The 25401-nt window shown below is 36.2% G+C and overlaps 1 protein-coding gene across 2 annotated transcripts in view; it reads right to left on the bottom strand.

The window, feature by feature from the left end:
- Positions 1–25401, bottom strand: part of LOC138175807 (serine/threonine-protein kinase 38-like) — a 122514-nt gene that overhangs the window by 13025 nt on the left and 84088 nt on the right. For both annotated transcript variants that reach the window (XM_069106303.1, XM_069106304.1), the window contains exons 3-9: positions 21492–21543; positions 12122–12244; positions 10951–11034; positions 9064–9187; positions 6221–6375; positions 4472–4574; positions 4200–4261 (exon numbers count right to left, since the gene is read on the bottom strand). In XM_069106303.1, coding sequence (XP_068962404.1) covers positions 4200–4261; positions 4472–4574; positions 6221–6375; positions 9064–9187; positions 10951–11034; positions 12122–12244; positions 21492–21543 — 703 coding nt within the window. The remainder of the gene's footprint in view (positions 1–4199; positions 4262–4471; positions 4575–6220; positions 6376–9063; positions 9188–10950; positions 11035–12121; positions 12245–21491; positions 21544–25401) is intronic.

Here is a 25401-nt window from a genome sequence, read left to right as displayed (position 1 = left end):
ATAAGCCAAAGGATGGAAAGTATGCAAAAGGAATGATCACAGGCAAGAATTAAAACAAATCCAGTGTCATGGAAGCTAAAGGGGGAAAGGGTTTGAAGGATGCTGCAGAGAGGTAAAGGAACAGAAGAAAACTGGTAAAAGAAGGAAGAAAACAAGCATTTATTCAACATCTACTTTGACTCAGGCATTACACTAAACACTTTACAAATATTATGTCACTGGATCATCACAACAACCCTTGGAGGTGGGTGTTATCCCCATCTTATACTTTGAGGCAAGCTGAGGGTACGTGACTTGCTCAGGTTCACACAGGTATTAAGTGTTTGAGGCCACATAAGAACACAGGTCTTCCTGATTTCAGGCCCAGGGTACTATCCACTGTGCTACCTAGCTGCCTTAAAATGATGACTGAAGCCACTGGATTTGTCAACAAGGAGGTTATTGGAACAGTATTTTTTTTTATTGTAATATATATATATATATATATATATATAGTATTTTTTATTACAAAGCATTTTATTGATAACAGAGGTGATAGCAGAAGCCAGATACCTCAGGGTGTAATGGGAATGTAAATTTTAAAGATCTTCCCTGCCCCAGGCTAAAGTGCACCTGGAGCCTGGGGTGGGAGGCTTGTTTTTCATTAGATACTTTTTGATTGGCCAGTGGGTCAATAAAGTTGTTACATTCTCTGAGCCAGGAGAAGGCTATATAAGCCCTGATGTGTAGCTTTGTTTTGGGGCTCACTTTGAGAAGTGTTCTGTGATTTGATATGGATTCTGGGAAGCTGTTGTCCAGAGCCCCCTGGCTTTGAAACCCAGATGTTGATTGGGTATGGATGTAATGGTTGGACAGTTTGAAATCTGTCTACTTGATCTGTTTCTGTCTTAATAATTCTGTCTGTATATTCTGAAGTTCAGGGTGCTGACCTTTCCCCTGTACTAGGGAAACGATACATGTTTGACTGATTAAAGTAAGCTTGTTAACCCATCTTGAGTTACTTTCCTTTATCAAAGTAGATCTAAGAACCTGTGTGAGCAGCCACCCTGGGGGCGCTGGGTGCTTGCTGCTACACAGGGTTGTGAATATTACCATATGGATACAGAAGCAGTGAATGTTGCCTATTCTGTCAAGTAATTAGAAAGTGAAAGGAAGGGAAGAGATAAAATATTTCCTCAAAATTAAAGTCAAAGGGAAGTATATATATTTTTCAACACTGGAGATATGAGTGTATTTTGGGATAGAATGAAAATAGAGGGAGAAATGCAAGACTTCTAGACTCCCCCTACATTCTAATGACTTGAAAATCCTCCCTACCCCATCTTGCATTTCTTCCTCTACATAGGTTACTTTTATTCTACCTCAAAATATGTTTAGTTCTCCCATATTGTGTGTGTTTACACACTTCCTCTGGATTTGGCCAAGCCTTTAAGGCACCATTTTGTCTCTTCTTTTCATTAACTACTTGATAGATTAATTGATGGAGTTGTGTCCTAAGAGGAGTTTATAGGATTAAAAATACAAATGGAGTTATTTCCGTGGCAATTTCTACTTTTAAATTGGACATGACCTAATGTACTTCATTATTGCTTATTGGAAAATAAACAGGAAGTCTGCATATGTTTAATTAATTATGACCCTCCAAGGCTCCAAGATAGCTTGTGAATCTTGTATATGCATAAGGACAGCATGGAAAAATGAAATCCAAAGACAATTTAAACATTTTTGTCAAAAGCAAATACCATGATATTAGTTGAGAGACTTCAATACAAAGGTGGAAATAGATGAGGATAGAGAAAAATATGTTGGAAATGAATGGATCTGGAATAAGGAATGAAAGACTTGAAAACTAAACAGAAACTTCCTATCTATTTTTGGCCACAGAAATTCTTAAAGTACCAAAAACAATTTACTTAAAAGAACTGGAAGACATTGAAAATGGTAAGGATCAAATAATAGCATGAAAATGAGACTGATTAGATTTTAAGCATGGAAAAAGACTTGTCACAGATACAATAATCATTACTGAATCAGGGGTCTGTGTATAGTTAGGCCACTAACTTGTTAGGAGTGCAAATCAAAAGAAGTACAAAGTTAGAAGACAGAATTAAAATGAGTAAAGAACATGGCAAGCAATTAAAAAACTGCACCTTGACAGCTACTTAAATGTCCTTGGTGATAAAATGATATACAGATAGAAGGTATGACAAATTATAACAATTATGAGTATAATAAATACTATAATAAAGAAATTATGATAAAACGAATTACAAGAATTCCATACAAAATTTCAACCAGATGAAATGACTGAGTGACAAGAGCATGGGATAACCTCTAGGCGGCTGGTCTGTTCCACTGGCATACTTGCAATGTCAAAATAAAGGGAGGAAGACCTCCCCCACACACAACACTGGTGGACCCCAAGCTTCCATATTATGGGATGACATGGGCAAGAGTTGCCAAGGATTGTGGATACACATAGAGGGGATTCTGATCTGTGTCATCAGTGGGAAGAGTACAAATCCACTAGAGCCAAAAGCACCAAATTTCTCTATCCAGCATTTTACCTAAATTGACAGGGCACTAAGCTGCCTGCAGTAGGTGCTTAGTAGGTTCTGAAGGAACTAACTGGTTTTTGAACTCTGGTGAAGATGCTAATGAAACAACCAGACTGCAAATAGCAGGAGGAAAAGAAGGGCATTCTTAGAATTACTAAGCAACAATTATGCATTGGGTAGTGTAACAATTTTTTTTTGTTCTATACTTGTAATTTCATCAGAATTATTAAGTACCTACTATGAGCCAGACACCATATTAAGTGCTGGGGAAGTTAAAAGAGACAAAGAGTCCTTTCCCTCAAGGAGCTTACAACCTAATAGGGGAGATAACATGTTAAAAATATATACATAAAACAAGATGGACACAGGATAAAAAGGAGATGATTAACAGAACAAAGGCCCTGGAATTAAAAGGGTTAGAGAACAGGTCCTGGAGAAAGTGGGATTTTAGTTGGGACTTAAAGGAAGCCAGCGAGCAGAAGAGGGAGAGAACTACTACAGAGACTACTTCCACTGATATCGATAAGCAGCTCATTGGGAATTTGATGTCTTAAAAGAATTGGCTGGGACCCTAAGAGATTAAATGACTTGCCCCACAGATAATACATTAGAAGTAGGGCTTGAAGTCAGATTTGCCAGATTTTTTTTTTTTTTTGCTTTTTTTGGAGGGGCAATTGTGGTTAAGTGACTTGCCCAAGGTCATACAGCTAGTTTTTTGTGTTAAGTGTCTGAGGCTGGATTTGAACTCAGGTCCTCCTGACTCCAGGGCCGGTGTTCTATTCACTACACCACCTAGCCACCCCCGATTTTCCAGATTCTAAGACTTGAATGTACTCCCCCCCACCCCACCTCCATGCTATATATCTATTATTATCTTATATGCAAAGCAACTGTAAAATGAATTTAGCTTCCTTATGCAAGGCTATGGAACAAGTTCTTTCTTGGCTATTTAATATTTCATGAATGTATTTCCATAGTGGGGAAATTCTTTCCAGGGATGCAAACTGCAAACCTTTCCACGTTTAAGGTGCATGGTAATTTAAGAATTTCTGTGTCCAAAAAATAAATCATCACCAGATTTTGATGGAATATCTGCCTTTCATTGCTGCTCAGTCATTTTCAATAGTATTCAACCCTTTGCTACCTTATTTAGGGTTTTTTGGCAAGGATACTAGAGTGATTTCCCATTTCCTTCTGCTCATTTTACAGCTGAGGAAACTGAGGCAAACAGAGTTAAATGACTTGCCCAGGGTCACACAGCTAGTAAGTGTCTGATGCCAAATTTGAACTCAGGTCCTCCTGACTCCAGGACCAGCATTCTATCCACTGAGATGCCTAGTTTCTCCAGCAGCTACCTATTGAAGGGTAGGGAACCTATGGCTTCCGGGTCACAAGTGACCCTCTATGTCCTCAAAGCCTCCCCTTTGATGGAATCCAAGCTTTGGATTTGATCAAATGGCAGCATGTGGCCTCAGGGTTGCAGGTTCATCACCTCTGAGCCCTAAATTGTGCTAAGAAGAAAAAAAAAACTAAACACGACAAAAAACAACAAAAACCCCCCACCCTACCATAATCTCAATCAGTACACATGACAGTCAAGTTGAAACCAGTCTAATAGCATGAAGGTCTAAAACTACTCACCAACTGTCGCCTATTTTTCTTCCACGTTTCTGCTTTTCTTTTTGAGTTCATGTTCTGGAATGCTAATTTCAACAAAACAAGGATTGAGATATAGTGAAAAAGTCTGAGCAGAAAAAATGAATACAAAGTTTTGACTTAGTAATTTCATGCCAATAATATAAACTTTTACAATTTAAAGCAATTTATCTTGAAAAGCAGCTTAGTGCCACACAACAATCAAGTCCCTGAAAATAATACACTGAGTCTGTTTACTAGAAAACTCTGAAACTTACAGAAATCACTTGGTGGGTTATGTGTGAGGTTCCTATAAAATTCAGTCCTATGAGCTTTCTTTAATCCTGTGCATAGGCCAAAATCAGACAATTTTACGTGACCCTGGGGAAAAAAAAGGTCTGGTAAGTTTCAGGGTACATTTTGAGACTGATTTGTTTTTATTAGACTTAATTTGGAAATATGCCTTCTAAAGTATTTAGTTTAAGATGAATATATATGAAGATATTAAATACTGTATGATGATCTGAGAGTAGAGTACCATATATTAAAAGATAATTCATTCATTTACAACAGGGGTCTACAAATTAAGGAACAAGAGCCAAAGTGGCCTTTGTATAGCCTGGGAGCTTAATGGATTAATGGCTTAAAAAATTTAAATCCAATAAAACTTTATTTAAAAATGTGAAAACCACTCTTAGCTTTGAAGACTGACAAAAATCAGGCAGCTGACAGGATTCAGGTTTGAACCAGAGGTTATAATTTGCTGACCCCTGATTTATAAGGTTGCCAGATGCTAAAACATATTCATATTGTCATATTTAGATCCTTGATACCATTATCACTCACATTCTCTCCCCCATCTGCCTCATTCTGTGAAATAAAGTGGTTTATTCTCAATGAAAATTCAACCTGCCCATTTTCATTTGGAAAAATCTGTAGTTAATGGTAACAAAAGAAGAAAGATGATAAACAAAGGGGTGGAGAGAGTGCTGTGGGAAGACAGGCATACTAATGCACTGTTGGTAGAGCTGTGAAGTGGGTCAAACATTCTGGAAAACAAATCAGAATTATATTTTTTAAAAGTTACTAACTGGTATATACTGTGAAACTTCAAGATACCATTACTAGGCATGTACCCCCGGGATGTCAAAGACAAAGGGAAAGGTCTGATATATAAAAATAATATATACTGCACTTTTTTTGGTAGCAAAGAAGTGAAAGAAAATTAAGTACCCACCAGTTGTGGAATGGTTAAAAAATGCATATGAATATAACTCAATATTACTGTGTCATGAGGCAGGTAGGTGGTACAGTAGATATGAGTAAGGAACACCTGAGTTCAAATCCAGCCTCACATGCTTATTAGCTGTGTGTCCCTAGGCACTTAATCCCCATCTGATTCACTTTCCTCAACTGTAAAAATGGGGATCATAGTAGCACCTTCCTCACAGAGTTGTGAGGACTAAAAATGAGATATTTGTAAAGCTCTTAACATGGTGCCTGGTACGTAGTAGGCACCTTTTTATAAATGCATGGCCCCTCCCCTTCTTCATAAGAAATTGTAAATATGAAGAATTTAGAGAAATTTGGAAAATCTTGAAGTCTTCCTAAAAAGAGCAAAGTAAGCAGAGCCAGAACAATTTAAACAGCGACCACAGCAATGTAAAGGAAAACAACTCCAGAATTCTGATCAATGCAATGACCAATCATGACTTTAGAAGACTGATAGTAAAGTCAGTCTCCTATCCCTTGGCAGAGAGGTGGTGGACTAGAGGTGTGGAACGAGGCATACGTTTTCAGACGTGGCCAATGTGTTGATCTCTTTTGCTTGACTATATTTTTTATAGGGAAGAGTGCTATGGTACAGTTGCAAGTGGGGTTGAAAGTCATTGGAAAGTGACAATGAAATATAAAAAAGAAAACACCATTATTATCAATAAAAACATTAAGGGGGAAAAAGCCAACAGCTCCATTTCTTTACCAAATAATAACCAGCAGGTTAAGAGCTTATCAGTTCATTCACATGCCTTGGCATCCAATAAGAGGTTGTCTGGTTTGATATCTCGGTGAATGAACCCCAACTGGTGAATTGCATCGATAGCCAGAACAGTCTCTGAAATATAGAACTGGGCTTCTTCTTCTGTCAAGGTATCTTTCTTCATTAGTAATGTCATCATGTCTCCTGAATGGTGGAAATTAAGAGGCATGTTATATGAAATGCCTCAAAAAGGGAATTAATTGTACTTAGAGAGTATTCTCCAAGGCCCCTACCAGTTCTAAGTCTATGATTCTATCATCCTGCGGTCCAATCTGTGCAATTTCTGTAGAGTTCTGTCGTCAAATATTGGCCCTAAAAATCTTAAACAACATCTGGGGAGAACGGGTATTTATACTGTAGCTCTTTGTAGCTAGAAACCCACCACCTCCTTGGACCTTCAGTGACTATTTGAACTTAAGCTAATACTCGATTCGGGGACCTGGCCAGAGACAAAAGGCTAAACTGAGTCAAGCTACGGAGAACCAGTCAAGATTCCTAGTTCTTCAGACATCAACAGGGCAGGAAAGCCCCAGCATTGCTCCCTCCTTGAATGAAGTCTTCCTTCAGTCCTCCAACTCTCCAATGTAACTCTAGGTCAAGGCAGAAATGGGCAACAGAATCAATGATGCTATTTCCTAGTCTATTTTTAGCTTTCTACCTCAAGGGGTAAAACTTGAAAGCAAAAGCTGGAGACAGGAATCTATTTTCTGGGATCTCTACATCCCTGCCCTTTTCTCTCACTCTCTGTGTTTCATAGCAATGCCTTCTCCTCTCCGAAGTCCCAACAGAGTAGCTGCCTCTTTCCTTTCCTTTGGCTGCTGCTCAAATCTCCATCTCTGGGAGTACCACCTTTTCTTTACCTCCCTGCCTTCTTTACAACTTTCTTGGTTTACTTGTTCCAAATTTCCTTTTGCTTTTCCATTATCTGTTACTTGGGTACAAAGACCCCACAACTGAGATTTTCCAGGACTGCCCTGCTTTCGAATAATCTATATATATACACTAACTAAAAAAAAAAAAAACACTTTTAAGAAAACAATGTGGGGCAGCCAGATGACAGTGAGTAAGTGAGTAAGAGCGCTGGCCCCGGTGTCGGGAGACCCGGGATTGGTTCCGGCCTCAGATACTTGGCACCCACACAAAATAACTGACCATGTAACCTTGAGCAAGTTACTTAATCCCAATTGCTTAAAAAAAAATAAAAGAAAACAATGTGATTTTACCATGCCATCCCATCAAATTATCATCCTATTTCTATCTGTCTTATACTCTTACAAAGAATCAGCTATGCTCTGTCTCTGCCTCCTCACAATCCACTGACCATTTTCAGTCTGGCTTCTGACCCTGTAACTCTACAGTAAAATGCACATTCCTTGACAGCAGGGATTATTTAATTTTTGTTTTTGTATCCTCAGTACTTATTAAGTGCTTTGCATGTTATGAGTGTATGTTAAAGGATAAATGTTTGCTGAATTAAATCTATTTCACATGTCAGATAAATCCAAACTTACATAATTAGCTGTTTTTGGAATTCTGTATTATATCTCCCTCTCCCATGCCCCAGATATCCTTCTTTGTGGTTATTTTAGAATCTTTAAATTCAAGGTTCAGTGTAGGTGTCATCTCTGTGAAGCCTCCCCTAATCTCTTCAACTCAAAGTGTTCTTTCTTTCCTCAAATATATCTGAAACATTTTACCTGGATTTCTCTTCTTTCCTTCTTCCCTGGTGGGGATATATCTATGTGTGTCATTTGGAATCCACTTGGTCTCTCAAAAAGAATTTAAGCGACTCTACACTAGGAATTTTTATGTTTTTATTATTTGTTTCCCTAACTCCTAGCAGAGTGCCTTTAAAATAATAATGCTTAATAAATGTTTGTTGAATTAAATTTGTTATAAAAATTGTTAGACCTTGTATTCCAATTTTTGGCCTCTTGGGCTTCTCCTAGAGTATCTGGATAGAAATTCAGAATTAAAGTTAATAAACATTTATTAAGAATCTACTATATTCAAAGGACTCTACTGGAGAGAAAAAGACAAAAATAACAATCACTGCCCCTCAAAATTCTCCTCCAGAGGAAATTATATTCTATTTAGGAAGAAGAATAATCTTAGATGCCTCTATTTGTATTTTTTGAAAGCTCCTACTATAGTCTCTTTTTTTCAGCGAAACTTAGAGGAAGATAAAACTTCTTTTTGTTCTTTCTGTCACACGGTGGCAGAATAAACAGCCACTCTAACTACGGTTAAGGCCCTCTCACTGGTCTCATGGAAGAAGAGTATGGTTAAGGAAAAAACAATCCTCATTCTTAGAAAACTATATTTTTTTGTTTGACTTAAGACTAAAATGAAAAGCCAGGCTTGAGAGACATAAGGGGGAAATTAACTCTTCTGGAATTTATTCTCTCTTGAAAACATATCAAAGATGCTGTAAGATTCAATAGAATATGTTATCCTTTATATAGCCTTATTTTACTATGTAGCCATTATTGGCAAGCATTAAAAATATTTTTAAAAATTTTACTGTAAAGGTTCCACTAAGTTTTGTTTAAAATGAAGGGCCTATTCCTGAAAAAAAGGTTTGAGAACCACTGTCCTAGAATATGAAAATCATTTTCAAGTAGGACTGATATTCGTTGAAACAATTCTTTCCACCTCAAGCTAGAAATGATTCTAGGACATAAAACAGGTCTCCAATTCATTAATTCTGTAGACTAATAACTAAAAGCATAAAAGCCAACCTCTACACAAATTAATATTGTATTTTTTGTCATCATACATAAAAATGACTTGGTTGCATCACTTTGTCATTGCTTTTGTGTTTGTGTTTACCTCCAGGGAGAAATTCCATGATTAGATAAAGATTCCTTTTATCTTGAAAACTATAAAACATCTTCACAACCCAGGCACCATCTGCTTCTACTAATATATCTCTCTCTGCTCGGATATGGGCCACCTATATTTAAAAAGTAAATGCAATACACATTAATGTACAATTTTGATAAATTAGTGACTTAGTGCCTTTTCTTCAGTAATGAAAGAGATGTAGGATTAAAAGAAAAAAACACTAGCGATCTCTTTAAAATATCACATTTGAAAATAGTATATTATTACTCAATTTATTTACGAGTACTTAAATTCAAACAGAGGAATCACCTAATCCTTAATTGTGGCCTTATTTCGTGGCATCGCATAAGTGAATTTACTTACCAAAAGTGTAAAGTAGGGGTGAGAATTTTTACTTCTAAGCCTCTGAGAAAGTATTTTTAAGACAATAAAAGAAAAATGGTAAACTTTTTGAATGCATCAGGTATTGGCTCAGGAAATTATTATATTAGTGTGAATAAAAATATCTTGATTATCTGTAAATGTCTCAAAGTCAACTTAGAAGTTATGTCTCCCAAAAGGTATCCAAAGGGTGAGAAACATGCAGCAGAGGAAAGGTCAGAGTATGGTATTTTGCTTAATTGGGTGTAGTAGTAAACAGTGCTGTTGCCTGGATACCATTGAAACTCTTGACAAAATAGAAATGTGTGTGCATTTGTGCAGAGAGAGACAGAAGGAGGGAGGGAGAGAGAGGCAGAGAGAGACAGAGAGAATGAGTGTGTGTGTGTGTGTGTGTGTCTACCCTTAAACCTATCTTTTTATTAGTGTAGGGAGGAAACTCCCTCTACCAATCCAGATCAGTAATTGGTTTGCAACTTAAGGTAATGTGAACTCTAGAAAACTCAGAGATGGTATAGGAACACAAGCAAAGTCATTAAAAATAGGAGGAAATGGGACTTATTAAGTCTTCTACTTCTTCTACAGAAGGGAAAAGGAGAGTGACTGAAAGCTGCTCTTTATTCTGACAGAGTAAAGGAAACAATAGAAATTGGACATATCTCGCAGTTGTTGAGTTGTTTTAAATTCTTTGTGACCCCATCTGGGGTTTTCTTGGCAAAGCTACTGGAGTGGTTTGCCATTTCCTTCTCCAGCTCATTTTACAGATGAGGAAACTGGGGCAGACAGGGTTAAGTGACTTGCCCAGCGTCATATAGCTAGTAAGTGTCCGAGGCTGGATTGGAACTCATGAAGGTGAGTCTTCCTGATTCCAAACCCAGAGCTCTATCCACTGCACCATAGCTGCCCTATCTCTTATAGCAGCAGGTAAGTATTTAGGAGAAATTCAATACCTAATGATAAGGTTAGGCAACAACTGACCAGATTAGCAAAATAGTAATCTGTTACTTTGAGGTTCCAATTTCATTTTAAATTAAATTTATTTTTTTTAATTAAAATTAAAAACAATTCATGTCTAACTTCTAGTTCTCATCTTGCTACCAACTACCTATATGACTTTGGGCATGTCATTTAACTTTTCCAAGCCTCATTTTTTCATCAAAAAATGGGGAAATAGGGGGCAGCTAGGTGGCTCAGTGAATAGAGCACCGGCCCTGGAGTCAGGAGGACCTGAGTTCAAATCCGGCCTCAGACATTTGACACACTTACTAGCTGTGTGACTTTGGGCAAGTCACTTAACCCCAACTGCCCTCCAAAAAAAGGCAAAAAAAGGGGGGGGGGGAACAGGACTACATGATTTACAGTTTTAAAGGTTTGTGAGTCTATTTTTAATTCTTCATTTTAAACCAACATTTTTTCAGAACCCAAAATTTATTTCTACCTAATCAACACATAATGAATACTTTCAGATGGGTATAAGTGTTGTGCAATACATACCTGTTCTTTTTCAAGCATATCGGCCTTTCTTAATATCTTCATTGCATAGATATGACCTGTGTCTTTCTTCTGGACAAGGCGTACCTAGAAACAAAAGGTATATTACCATTTTTTTTCTGGATAAAATCATGAAATTTATTCTTTAGAAAACAAAGTAGAGTTTAATTAAATAGCAGGAATTTACTATAGGAAATTACTACTATATACCACCAGAACGTTATCTATCCACATGGGAAACATGACTATTAATTTAATCCAAGGGCAAACCAGAATAAAATACATTCTATGAAAGATATCAATAATACCAATAAAATTATTTTCTGCTTTATCAAGATAGTTGGCATGTGTGCATGATGTTATTATGACTACAGTGTCAATATATCAATAACTTGTGATTTCATAGGCATGGGAATTTCCTCCACCTACTAAGGTCTCAACCTGTCTGTAATTTTTTTTGCTTTTTTTTTGGAGAGGGGAAGGAGGGCAATTGGCAATTGGGAGGGCAAATTCACTGCACCACCTAGCTACCCCAGCCCGTCTATAATTTAAAGTCATAGAAAGGTGCTTGAGGCCCACAGAATTTTGATGTATTCCTCATGGTCACACAACGATTTAAGGGTCAGAGATGGGATCTGAACAGTGTCTTTCTGCTTCTAAGTTTAGCCCTATATTAGGTCATGTACTTCCTGAGAGGCTATGTAAGCAAGTAGACAGTCAAATCTGGTTTCAGAATCAGGAACCTCTAAGTTTGGGAAACCACAGATCTAATAAAAAATTACATAGATGTGTGTATAGATATACAGATATCAGATCTATCTTCCCCTAGGAAATATCTCCTGACCACACAAGCTAAGAGACATGCACATCTGGAAAAGATAATCTTTCTGAAATGGAAGCAACATTTTTTTCTACTATGATTTCCTAGAATACAATAAAAAAGTTCAGAAATTCTTTTAAATCTCTTAAAATGGTAAAATTCATTACAATATTGCAAAGAAGTAACATTTGAAATTTCAGAAAGTTTGTGTTTTAATACAATATTTTTTACTTTCCAAATTAAAAAGATTTAATACATGATATTAGATTAATAAATATACCAAAAGACAAATCAGGGGCTCAGGAGAAAAGATGGGTTGAATTATCAAGACAGGACTTAAGGAAAGACATGAACCTCTCCAAAGGCTCCTCTCCCTATAACTTTCAGGGATTCAAAGTCATCCAAACCAAGCCTTGTCCTCTTGAGTCGGAGAAATTCAGTTTCTTTGCGAGCATGCTGTGATCGACGTAATTTTTTCTATGGGGAAAAAAAAGAATGATAAATTACAAGTTCGATTTATTTTAAAAGTTGTTCTTGTAAAGGTCTGCTGCATAAATTTAGAAAGAAAGGCTCTGTGAAGTAAAAGAATTTTTATTTATAATAAGACATTTATAGAACTTTTATTTAGAATAACTAGATTATCCTGGCTTGCCACTTACTATTCTATTTTGGCAATCAAATTAACTTCTCAAGGACCAAGTGTCTTTATATGTAAAAGATTGGGCTAAACTTGTTTATCTCCAAGGTTCCCCACTTCCAGGTCTAAAATCCTATGAGCCTACATTTCTGCATTCAATGCAAAAATGGATGGGACAGAAAAGTTTAAGAAGCTTCTGACATTTATGTCTCCTTTCCACCCAACACACCACCACCACATTCTCTACACTCCTGGTACAAAATAGGACTCAGTATAAATTTATGATCTGTAACATCAACAGCTCTCCCAGCCTACTCTTAGTGACCCCATCTCATTTGTCAAGGTGTTGTTTTTAATCTTTCAATTTCTCCTCAAGCTCCCAGGCACACCTCAATAGCTTCCCTACCCCCCAAATTATTTCAGGACAATTTAGCCTCCTATTTCATAGACAGGACTGAGGTCCTCCTTAGAAACTTCCCAACTTCTTCCTTCCATTTCTCTAAACTTTTCAATTGTCATCAATCACTGTTTCCTCCTCCCTGATTACAAAAGAAATTATAATAACAATAACCCTTTATTGTAAATATATACAATAGAAAAATTACAAAACCATAAGTAAACAACAACTTTGTAATGTTTACAAAATTACTCACTTTTCAGTTTAAAAGAAGAAAACGAGATAATCATGCCCTGTGAAAATTTTTAAAAAGAATTTTACCATCTTTCTTCATTCATATTTACTCTATGTCCTGTCACATCGATGACACATCACTCTGGGGCTCCAACATTTGGAATGTTGGTATCACCTTTCCTTTTTCCTCACCCTTCTACAGTAGCAAGCACACCCTAGCACACCCAGGGTGGCCTTCTAGCACAGGTTCTTTGATCTGCTTTGCTAAAGGAAAGACAACTTTTAAAGGGGTCTACAATCTTACTTTAATTACAGATAAATGAGAAATTAGCACAGAGATTCAACAGATGGCTCCTACTCTCTGAACAAAGTAACATAACCACCTAAATAGCTTAGTATCAAAAGGTGTGAAAGCCTTCTCCTGAAAGCAAGCCTTCCCGCCTAAGCAAGCCTCCTCCTTAGGCAAATTCCTCCCACAAAGGGCTCTTTGTGATTCAGGATGTATCACAGCTGTGAAAGCAGCAAGACATCCATGTATGAAATACCTGTGTAGCTTTAGACATGGGCACATGGCTCCTGTTCCACGGAAAATGGGGACACATGTGGTCACACAAGCCTATTAATGGATAGGGAAGATCTTCCTGTTCCATTAACATTACACCCTCATATCTAATAAATCTCCAAGATTTTTAGATGCTAAAATGTTTAGATACTTCCTCCATATTGCTCTTATCTCTGCTCATAAGCACACAAGAACAGACCTTCATCACCGCTTGCCTGGACTATTGCAATAACTTCCTAACAAATCTTCCTATGTCCACTCTCCTTGAATACTAATTTTTTGTTTCATTTGGTAGAACTAATTAAACTTCCTAACACATGGACCTAGTCATGCTCTTCATTCTTCTGCTCAAACATCTTCAGGGTCCCCTATTGCTTCCAGAGGAAAATTCAACCTCAGTTGATTGGCAGGCAATCAAAGCTCTCGGTAATCTGATGCCACCCGGCCTTCCAAGACTTGTTTTAATACTTTAATATGGTGATTTCAAAAGTAGGAATACTCCACCCACTGTCACAGTTTACAGCCTAACAGAGGGTCTTCAGGATTGCCTGTGGCCAAAATATTCATTAACACGAAGGTAACCTGATGATAAATCTCAGAGTTTAGCTAGGCAAGGCCTCAGACAACAAACAGTCAGTATGGGAAAGGGGAAAGAGAGCTGCCTCTGGATTTGGAGAAAGTGGGTAAATCTCATCTTAGTCTTACTATTTGTATGAGTTTGGATGATATGCTTCATAAGCTGCATCTGCTGTACTCAACGGATCTTTTCCAGTTACTAACCTGTGCTTTAATGGTCTTATACCTCCAAGTCTTGTCTCATATACCCTTTTCCCTCTATACATTTTATATTACAATCAAACTATACTACTTTTGTCTCCAAAATACTTCCTGTTTCTTCCCCACTTTTGTGCTTTTGCTCACTTTATTCCCTAGACCTAGAACGACTGATCTCCTCTTGGCCTGTTGAATTTCTACCTATGCCTTAAAATACAATTCAAATACTACTTATCTCTGATTAAAACTTTTTTTTTTACCATGTTCACAAAGTACTTTGTTTTATACTTTTCTGACACACTTACACGTATTATTATAACCATCAGGATGGGGCATGTGTTATCTCTCTTCCAGACTGTAAGATCCATGAGGGTAGGGAACTTGTTATCCACATTCTGTATCCTTCTCAGGATCTAGCTTGTTACTCTACTCATAGCACACTTAGCAAATATTTTGTATTAAAGATTTAGTTTTTCTTTCTCTATTCGATACTCATCCCAAAGTCTACCACATAATAAACATCAACTTGTATATTTTAAATGACTCGTTGGTGCTTCTCTCCATTTTCCTGAGAAGAAACAGGAATAGCAGTTCAGTTTAATGTTCTTATGCACTCAGGTAAATACCTGAAAATAATCCCACCCCGTACTAAATTCTTCTATAGAAATAAAAATGAACTATTCATATTTTTCTGAGATAAACTCCCTTGAACTACTCCCTAAGAAGTTTATCACCTGGTGCTGCTACTCTTTGAAATTCTGATTGGCTCTCCAACTATAGAAACAGTGTTCTGGCTTCAAAAAGCACTTTCAGCTTTTATTTTTAGTCTTAACAAAGGCCACACAGATAATTAGAGATAGAGAGCTGGTAAAAATACATAGCTCCCCTCAATTCTAAACTTCTAATAGTACTACCAAGTTATTTTATCAAATAAAATAGTGTTTGTATGATGCTATGCAAAACCCAAGTCACTCTAGAAATGTCAGCTGTTATTGTTGTCTGTTCTGCTACATCAGACTATAAATAGAGAAGGAATTTTTAAAATAAACTATAGTCCTAGCCATGAGACAATGCTTGTTTTCTGAAGACATAAGATGTATCTATACAATAAAGCAAAATTATTCCCCTTTGTCCTGAAATATATTTTTCCCTTCTAACAGCAAGAATGTCCAAGTGACAAATTACAAGTTTTAAGCCTTGCTAGTTATTCAAAGTTGTCTTAATTTTCAATTTGCTCTTTTGAATTAGGTCAGTAAGCTCTGGGACAAAAGTAAATCTGAGGTCTGATATTATAATAAAGAATAGTAAATAGGATAATAAATTGTGTTCAATTTCAACAAGTGGGAAGAAGCCAGGTTTTTTCCACTAATGATCTTTATAAACAAAGTCAATTTTATTGGGTATAGGCCCTCAAAAAAAAAAAACATGTCAACAGTGAGATGCAGGAAACATAAAATAGCTGATAAGATCCATCAAATTAAATTAGCAGATATTCAGATATTTAACGATTTTAATGCAAATTTGGACGTGAGGATGGTGAAAATTCTTAGAAAATGTTTAGAAGTAAGAAATGAAAAAAGCCAAAAGTTTGAAGACACACAAAAGCTGTACCTCTATTTATCACAAAATTATTTTAGAAGAAAAGAATCATGAGGTACTGGACATAGTGAATACCAAATAGAAGACCAAAAATTTTGATAGCATTTAGATAAACAGGAAATAACTTACCACTGTGGGAGTCATTCCCAAACAAACTGTAAGTCAAACCACTGACTTAGAGCAAAGATCAAAACTGGATGAAATAAAAATGAGAAAAAGATATGGCATGCTTTAATTTTACCTTTTTAACAAGTTATTAATGGCAAAAAATGGGAAACGGATCAAGAAATGGACATTAAGAATGACTTTATTGTTATTAGTCAGTAGTTTATCAGACAAGTCTGATTGATAAAAATCAATTGCCATGCTGAGGAGACCAAGAAATCCTAGAAATCATCTTAGCCTGCAAAACTACTTGATCTCCTTGCCAATTCAAGAGATCGGCTAACCAAGGACAATGCCAGTCAAAATCATACACCCCGTCACTCAGTTGTGGACATTTTCTCTAGCTCTCTTCTATGTCTGGAATGTTTTCCCCCACTGTGCTCCAACAACTGACCTCCCTTGGTTTCCTTTAAGTTCCAATTAAAATTTCACCTTGTAAAGAAGCCTTCCCTAACACCTCGAAATTCCAGTGCTTCCCCTCTCTTCATTATTTCCTATTTATCCTGCTTTGTATCTAATTATTTGCATGTTGTCTTTGCCATTGGATTATGAGTTCCTTGAGGATAGAGACTGTCTTTTGTTTCTTTTACTATCTTCAGTGCTTAGCACAGTGCCTGACACAGTAAGGGTTTAATAAATGTCTGTTGAATTGAAAAATTATAAACTCGTTTGGAAAATATGGGAGAATAGGAGCTGAAATTCTTCTGTACAGCAAGAAGCATTGAAGGATAAATGAGTTTAAAGACCAAGCAAAGTCATCTCTAAGACACTTAACTGTGAAATTAGGACAGCAATCAAATGAAAAATGGGAAAGATTTGTCAAAACTTTTGTAATAATACCTCTTTGCCACCAAGAACAGTGGTACTACCATATTTCAGTTCTCTATATTATAAGTGGAAGTGGAACGGAAGAAAACAAAGATGTTTTGGAAAAGCAACTGGGCTAGAAAAAGCGTACAAAGAGGAAGGCTGTGCTAGAGGGTGACATGATTCTAAAGAATCTAAGAGTAGGGGAAAAAAAATCTTAGCCCTTGTTATGAAAAAGGAGACCAAGAAAGCCAATCCATAGGTTTACTTTCCCATTTCTACAAAATATTTACAATAATTCTTGATAAAGTACCGAGAAGGCAACAGCCAGGTTTTTAAAGATTATATTCTGAAGTATACCAGATATTTATGATCATAAAATTTTTACAAGTGTGTAAGGAATACAAGATTCTTAAGTGTTTATGGCTTGTTAATTAGGGGGAAAAAAGCATTTGATTTGCTAGGGAAAATGGTTCTTTTCCTACAAGACATTTCACATACAGATGACAAAATTATATAGGATTCTCAACAATTAAGAATTACTTTTATTAACATTAACAAGCATTAAATAGATATATGTTTGCCACTGTCACTAAGTCTTTACAATGTAGAATCTAAATCAAATGAGAATTTCCTATAGATGGTAAAGTCTTCTAGATGCTTACATCAAGCCCTGTAATATTACACAGAATCCTATATGAAATTCATTCAAAAGAATTCAGTCTGACTCTACCCAGGAAAACCCAAATGGATTAAGATTATGAAGAATTTTGTAGCAATGGCATAGACAACACAGAGTTTGCCCACCAGTCCAAACATGTGTCATAGAAAGTCAATGCCAATGGACAATGACTTAGACCTGTAACTGAAGAAAAGGGAGATAACAGACTGGCTGCTCATGGGAATATGCAATTTAGATAGACCTAAAAGGAAAACTTAAATTTTGAAAGACACTTAGATTTCTCTGAGCCTGGTATAGTGTAGACTTGTCACATTCAAATAGAAACAGAGGCCTATGTATATTTCTGCGTATTAACTTAGAAAACCACACACTAACATAATCTAGGTTCTACAGTATATTTATTTATTTTGTTAATTATTTATTTGATAATTATTTTAAATTATTGTTAATTATTTATTTAATAATTTATTTGTTAATTATTTCCCAATTCTATGATACTCTGGTCCAGGACACATTGGACGTGTTTTTGCACATCTCTAGCATTACGGATGGAGCATAGGACTTAAAGTCAAGAAGACTTTAAGGATTTAACTGCACATTCAACTCTCACAAGCTGTATAATCCTTGGAAAGTTTCCAAATTTTCCATAGCCTCAGTTGCCTTACCTGAAAAGTGGGTAATATTACAGGACCTACCATACAAGGGTGTTGTGAGACCACATGAGATAACATACGTTAACACTCTGAAAACCTTAAATTGCTATATAAATGTTAGCTATTGTCATTAGCCATTATTATTCTGATCTGGTCAGAGACAAAAGGTCAGGGGAATTCACTAACAGTTAAGAGATATAGGAGAATTGGATGTGAAATTCTATAAATTTTTTGATATTACATGGATGCAGGAAAAGGTTTAATTCTTAATTTTAAATTTTTAATAGTTTAATGCTGAAATCATTAAAATATTTTGTGGAGAATGCTGAAACTAGCTGAACACAATACTTCATATCTGGCCTAACCAGGAGTTTTTAAAAAGAAGAAATATTAATACCCTAAAACACAAACCAATAATATATTATCTTGAAACCTCAAATACTCACAGATTCCTTGAATTAGAAAAACTTTGGTAAACAACTGGCCCAACTTTTTACCCAAAAGATGAGTCTCCTCTGTAGCTTGACATATTCATTATATGAATTGAAGGACTAGGAAATGTATGAATTATATATAATTTGATTTTTATTTATTTTTGTTTTTTGGGAGGGGGAAGGTAGGGCAATTGGGATTGTGACTTGCCCAAAGTCACATGGCTAGTTTTTTTTGTGTTAAGTCTCTGAGGCCAGATTTGAACTAAGGTCCTCCTGACTCCAGGGCTGGTGCTCTATTCACTATGCCACCTAGCCGCCCTGATTTTTATTTATTAACTGGCAGTATTTTGTCATCAATTTGAATTCTCTTAGGAAATGTATTCCACTCAAATTCCTAAAATGTCCAGTATGCTCTACTAAGGATTCTATTACTAAATAATCTTAAAATAAATTGATAACATTACCAGAGAAGTCTGTGGTAATCAGATTTTAATAACATGGTTTAATAACATGGTAACAGCTCCCTTACTTGAAAATTTATTCAATAAATATTTATTAAACATATTCTATATATGTACAAAGTAGCATTGGGGAAATAAGTATGAATAAACCAGGGTCCCTAAGCCTTGCAATATGGTATAATAAACACTGTCATAAAATTTAAACTAATGAAATTGTCAAAAATCATTTCCCGAGTCAAGGATTCCAGAATGCACTCACCAGAACCCAATACACCTTGCTGGATTTAAATATAAATAATCTAAGAAGCTCATGGTATAAAATGACTCAGGTTCTAAAACGTTCACTCAAATATCAAAGGATAAAACTGCATGATTTATAAAGTCAATAAAGTGCTTGATAGTGAGTGATGATAAAAAACCAAGGATCAAAATGGAGCTATCTTTGTTCTGTTGGCCTCTTTGATACTGACCCTACAGCAAAGTACAAGTAAAAGCATTGCCAAGAAATACAATTAAGGAAATCTGAAAGTTTGGATATGGCATAAGAGGCAGCTAGTAACAAACACAAGCCATGAGTGCTATAGAACTTGGCATTCCATTCATTCCAGAGACGTTCCAGCAGTTTGGGTTAGCTTCAAAAATGGATTTGTTTGTGTAAACAGCAAACAGTGCTAACTGGACAAATGGTTTCTCCGCTCAACTGTTATTCTTCTGACTATAGCAATAAAAACCACAAGGTGGCAACACAGAACCATTTGCTTTAAATACTTTGGATCTTATAAATATATAGATATGAATCAATGCAAGAATTATTTGAAGCAGCTGGGTTTCTGCCTCTAATACTATAAAATTAATGTAATTCAGTGTAGTTGTAAAAACTTGAACTGCTTTAATCAGAATGGAAAAAAAAAGACTTCTAACTATTTCTTAAAACTAAACTCCACCCACCCTCAAAAAAGGAAGAAATGAAAACAGCATTGCCCATGTGATATCTTATATTACATTCCACAGCAAATAGCTCATGTGTTTTTTAGGAAGATACTTAATGTACAGATCATCATTCAAAAAGTACAAAATAATAAATGTAATGCTAAAGTCACATTGCTTATATACTGTCAAATTACTCAGTAAAAGTAAAGTCATATACTCAAAACCAGCACCACAAATTATGTGCCTAAAGCAGATATACGTTAAAAAAAGAACCCAGGAATAAGGAATATGTGCTTACTATTTAATATTCAGGAAAAGTTTGTTTAAACATCTTTGTGGGCTGGTAAATGTCCCACACAAGGAAGGAGACAACTAAAAACAGCAGATATTACACCCAGTCTATCTTGCTCCATCTTTTCCAGTTTGAACAAGTAGTCATTAAAAATCTCTACATTCCATATGAGTGAAGCACATATGTGTGGTTAGGTTTTCCTAAAATAGGGCAAAGAATGTATGGTTTTCTTTGGTTTCACAAACGCTTGTAAGTGTATATACACATCATAAACATATATCAGGGAAATAAAAACAAGCATGCTGGTATAGATCAAAAGTAATTTTTAATTAAAAATCAGATTAAATTGTCTAAAATGCATTTTAATATTTTAAATTAAAGCATAAATATATACTAATATAACCTGAATATTCATAGTATTCAAATGAATATTATTCATGTAATAAAAAAATAACCTTATAATCAAGATGTAACAGGTTTGTGAGTCTATCATATCAGTCTATCATCTAAGGATCAACCTACGTATCTTCTGAGAGGCCCATTAACATCAGGTAATGATTTTGAGGGATCCTGGCAATTCGTTAAACTATCTGATTTGGAAGGGTTGAAGTCTATATTGATAAAGGGGATACATAAACTGATGAACTTACAGATCCCTTAAGTAAATCAAAGAAGAAAGCATTTGGGAGAGGGGGGTGGGGAGGAGGGAAGGAAGGGTTGGTGGGGGAAAAAAAGAGTTTTCCTGGTTGGTATGTAAATCAATTTTATTAAACAGATCAACCCACTTCTATTTTAAATGAAACAAACTGCTTTTGTATTTGTTAAGATATTAAAACTATAAAGTATTTAGGAGGCATAGTCTCATTTACAAAAGAACATGTTAGGTAAAACCTGAGTTGTCCTTTTGGTTACTACTGCTAAAAATGGTGGTGGAAAATTAGTAATCTGACTTTTTTCCTTTTCTTTAACAGATCTATGACTAAAAGCGACGAAATGTAATGTCCATAAGTCAAGTGATGATATTCTTTCTAAACTATGCAATCATGTGGAAGTATAAAAATCATGAGACAGGTCAGCAAACCAGAAAGCTGTCTTACCTCTTCATCTGCCAATCCTTCTTCTTCCATTGCTACCTCTAATTTCTTCTGCCTATACAAAGAAAAAGAAAATGTTTATTTTTAGGTAGGCCTTTGACTCCTGGCTGAAAATTAGAATAAGCCCCTTCACATTTCCTACTTTAGTTACCTAAGGCTAAGAAATAGGGTCTTAGAAGACATCAGACCATTGTCACAGGCACACACAGTGTACCAAGTCTTAGACCCCTAGCATATACAGGAATTCTAGGATATATTGTATTTTAGACCTCATCATGAATTATGAAATGCTATAAGGATAATAATGAGATGACTGGCCATGGAGACTAATATATTCACATGGGATTTTTAGATTGTTTTCATAGAGAATATGTAGGAAGGAAAACTAATAAAGCTTAGCAAATAGCCCTAAGTCTTGCTTAAAATGTATTCTCAATGAAATAATTCAAGCAAAGGACAAAGTCTCTTGGATAGATAATATCCAAAATTGTATTTAAGTCACTTTTCCAATAAGAGGGTGGTGGTCTACTATAAATCTAAGCCAGGACTGGATCAGAGTATGACAATGATAGGTTTTGGGGGCAGCTAGGTGGTGCAGTGAATAGAGCACTGGCCCTGGAGTCAGGAGGACCTGAGTTCAAATTCGGCTTCAGACACTTAACACAAAAAACTAGTCATGTGACCTTGGGCAAGTCACTTTACCCCAATTACCCTGCCCGCCCCCCTCCAAAAAGCCAAAAAAAAACCCGGATAGGTTTTGTCAGAGAGATCACTATTATGTGGTTTATGTTGAAAAGGAAGGAAAGAAGCATTTATCAAGTTCTTATTATGGGTCAGGTACTACACTAAGTTCTTCACAAATATTACCGCATTTGATCCTCATGGCAATCCTGAGAGGTAACTATTATTATTATCTTCATTTTACAGTTGAGGAAACTAAGGCAGAGAGAGGTTAAGTGACTTCTCCAGGACCACATAACTAGTAAGTATCTGAAGCTGGATGTGAATTCAAGAATTCCTGACTATAGGCTCAACTCTTTATAGAATGCAGCAGCAGCAGCATCTACATATATTACTGGGCCACTGAAGGTTGTTTCAGGCCTTATGGACAAGATGGCTATCTGAGCAGAGGCAAGCAGTTCATTTCTTATCTACCAACTGAAGATTTGAACTCTCTCTATAAAGATCCAAAGAAAGACTATAGAAAATGACTTCTTCAACTCCAGAAATTCATTAAAAAGTTATCTAAAAGTCTAACTGGCAGTAGGAAAGGGGGCCACCAGCCAAGCCAGGGACAGCACAGGCAAATCATCTAGCAGAGATACATGTCACCTTCAGGGCTTTGAATCTAGAAGCAGTGAAAGCAGCAGTTCTCTGACCAAGATAACCCAAGGACTGTTAAATTTATTTATTATTATTATTTTGCTTTTTGGAAGGCAATTGGGGTTAAGTGACTTGCCCAAGGTTACAAGGTTGGTTTTTGTGTTAAGTGTCTGAGGCCACATTTGAACTCAGGATCTCCTGACTCCAGGGCCAGTGCTCTATTCACTGCGCCACCTAGTGGCCCCAAGACTGTTAAATTTAGTGTTTAGCATTCTGCCCTGACGCTCCAAAGAGGCACTTGAATATCCAGCACTCTGAATCTAAAAGATCCATGGAGACCTAATCACAGAATGTCATAGCACAAATCCAGAGGTTCCACAACAAAGAAATGATACTACAAGCAATCTGAAAAAAGCAGTTCAAGAACCAAAGACGAGCAGTCAGGATCATAGAGGACCTGGTAGCTTCTACTATTACTGAGAGAAGATTTTGGCATACAATATTCCCAAAGGCGAAAAACACAGGTTTACAATCAAAAATAACTTACTCTGCAAAACTGAATATAATCCTACAGGGGGGAAAATGGACCTTTGTTGGAATTGGGGACATTCAAGTACTTCTGATGAAAAGACCAGAGTTGTGTAGGGCCTCTGAAAGGCAAAGGTCAAAGACAAAAAGAAAGGCCAAATATACTAAAACATTCACTGTAATCCTTTTGTTCATGATAACAAAAAACCAGAAACAAATCATATGTCCATAGACTGAGAAATGTCTAAACAAATTATGGTATGTGAATTTAATATTACTCTATCACAAGAAATGAATTCACAGAAGCATGGGAAGACATATTTACCTTGTTAAATAAACAAATACACTCTTCCAAAACAGATTCAACAAGTTTAGTTTATTACACAGTCTTTTTTTTTGTTCTTCATTGCATACTTAAATATTTGTTGTTAATTAAGTCCACAATTTAAAATAAAATTTTAATTAAAAAAAAAAAACCAACCCTCATGTGAACCGAAATAAGAACATTCATTGTTTGTCCATCATTTTCTGAAAAGGAGCAAAGATATCATGGGGGTGATGTCTTGACTTGCACTTGGATTGGATTAAGTGAGGCAGAGTTGCACAAAGTCATAAGCCTCACTCTCTCTTCCAGAGTCATCAGTGTGTAGCAAGATGAAAATCAGGATGGCTGGTGATGACCCAGAATGCTGTGCATAACCTTGGAGTCTCTGATATCTGATCAAGCTCTAAGTGCTCCACAGTTCCTGCTTCAGCTGCCTTCATGACCCCCTTGGAACAAACAGTTCTCATTCACTCATTCCACCAGGGCTAACATGCTAATTAACACAGAACTAATTTGCACAATGACAATAACATAGGAAACACTGTGTACACTAATTCTGGAGTCAAAGAAGCCGAGTTCAAATTTCTCCTCCAACATTTTCTATCTATGAGAACTTGGGCAGTCACAATATCCCTGGGCCTCAGCTTCCTTATTTATGAAATAAGGGGGTTGAATAAAAAGTCTCTGAGATCCAGCTACACAGCCATGATTCTCAATGAAAAAACAAAACAAACAAACAAACAAAAAACCAACCAAATACAACATGCCATGTAATTATGATGACCAAGAATGCATGGCCCAAGAAAAGTTGAAACAAGGCATCTCACTCACTCCCTTCATTACAGAAGTGGTGGGAGATGGGTATAGAATATAGCATGTACATTCAGACTCAGTTATTTTTATTAGAGTATTTTTATTTTCTTTCTTTTTAAAATCTTTATTATAAGAAATTACTACATTGGGAGCAGAGAGATACAGTCAAAAACTGGCATAACATAATAACATAATAAAATGAAAAGGTTGGGGCGGCTAGGTGGTGCAGTGAAATAGAGCACTGGCTCTGGAGTCAGGAGGACCTGAGTTCAAATACGGCCTCAGATGCTTGACACACTAGCTGTGTGACCTTGGGCAAGTCACTTAACCCCAACTGCCCTCCAAAAGGCCAAAAAATAAAATAAAATAAAAAGACCAAGATTAGGAGGATACTCTTAATGAAGAAACTCCTTCTACCTATGCAGATTCACAACTGCTCTGTTACTTACAGTTGTAGATTCCATCAATTCCATCAATCAAAAAATTGTGAGCATGCTACCTATACATAAATATTTACTTATTTGTAAATTATATACATAGTATGACTACATAAATAATTATGATTATTGAAACATAACTTCCATTTAAAAGGTTTACACAGAAATAGAAGACTAAAAAGGATGAGACAAAAATAAAACAATCCTTGGCCCTAGAATCAATAAGAAGGCACTGGTTTTACTCAGTAAAAGACTGACAAGGTTTGACTTGTCCTGCAGGCAGATCAAATTGGCAGCTATGGGGAGGCTGGATTAGAGAAGAGTAAGATTTGAGGCAAGAAGATCAATTAGAAGGCTCTTATAATGGGGCAGGTAAAGATAATGAGAGTCTGAAAAAGGGTAGTTGGTAGCAGTGTGAGTTAGAAAGGAGGTGGATGTGAGAAATGTTGGGGAGGTAGAATCTTTAACAATTGAAAACCTGATAGGA

The sequence above is a fragment of the Petaurus breviceps genome, unplaced genomic scaffold (assembly GCF_028583685.1).
Source record: "Petaurus breviceps papuanus isolate PSGF00001 unplaced genomic scaffold, PetGlider_PUasm1.0 79, whole genome shotgun sequence".
NCBI classification, from domain to species: domain Eukaryota; kingdom Metazoa; phylum Chordata; class Mammalia; order Diprotodontia; family Petauridae; genus Petaurus; species Petaurus breviceps.
The sequence above is the reverse complement of the archived record's forward strand: the minus strand, read 5'-3'. Positions and strand labels throughout refer to the sequence as shown.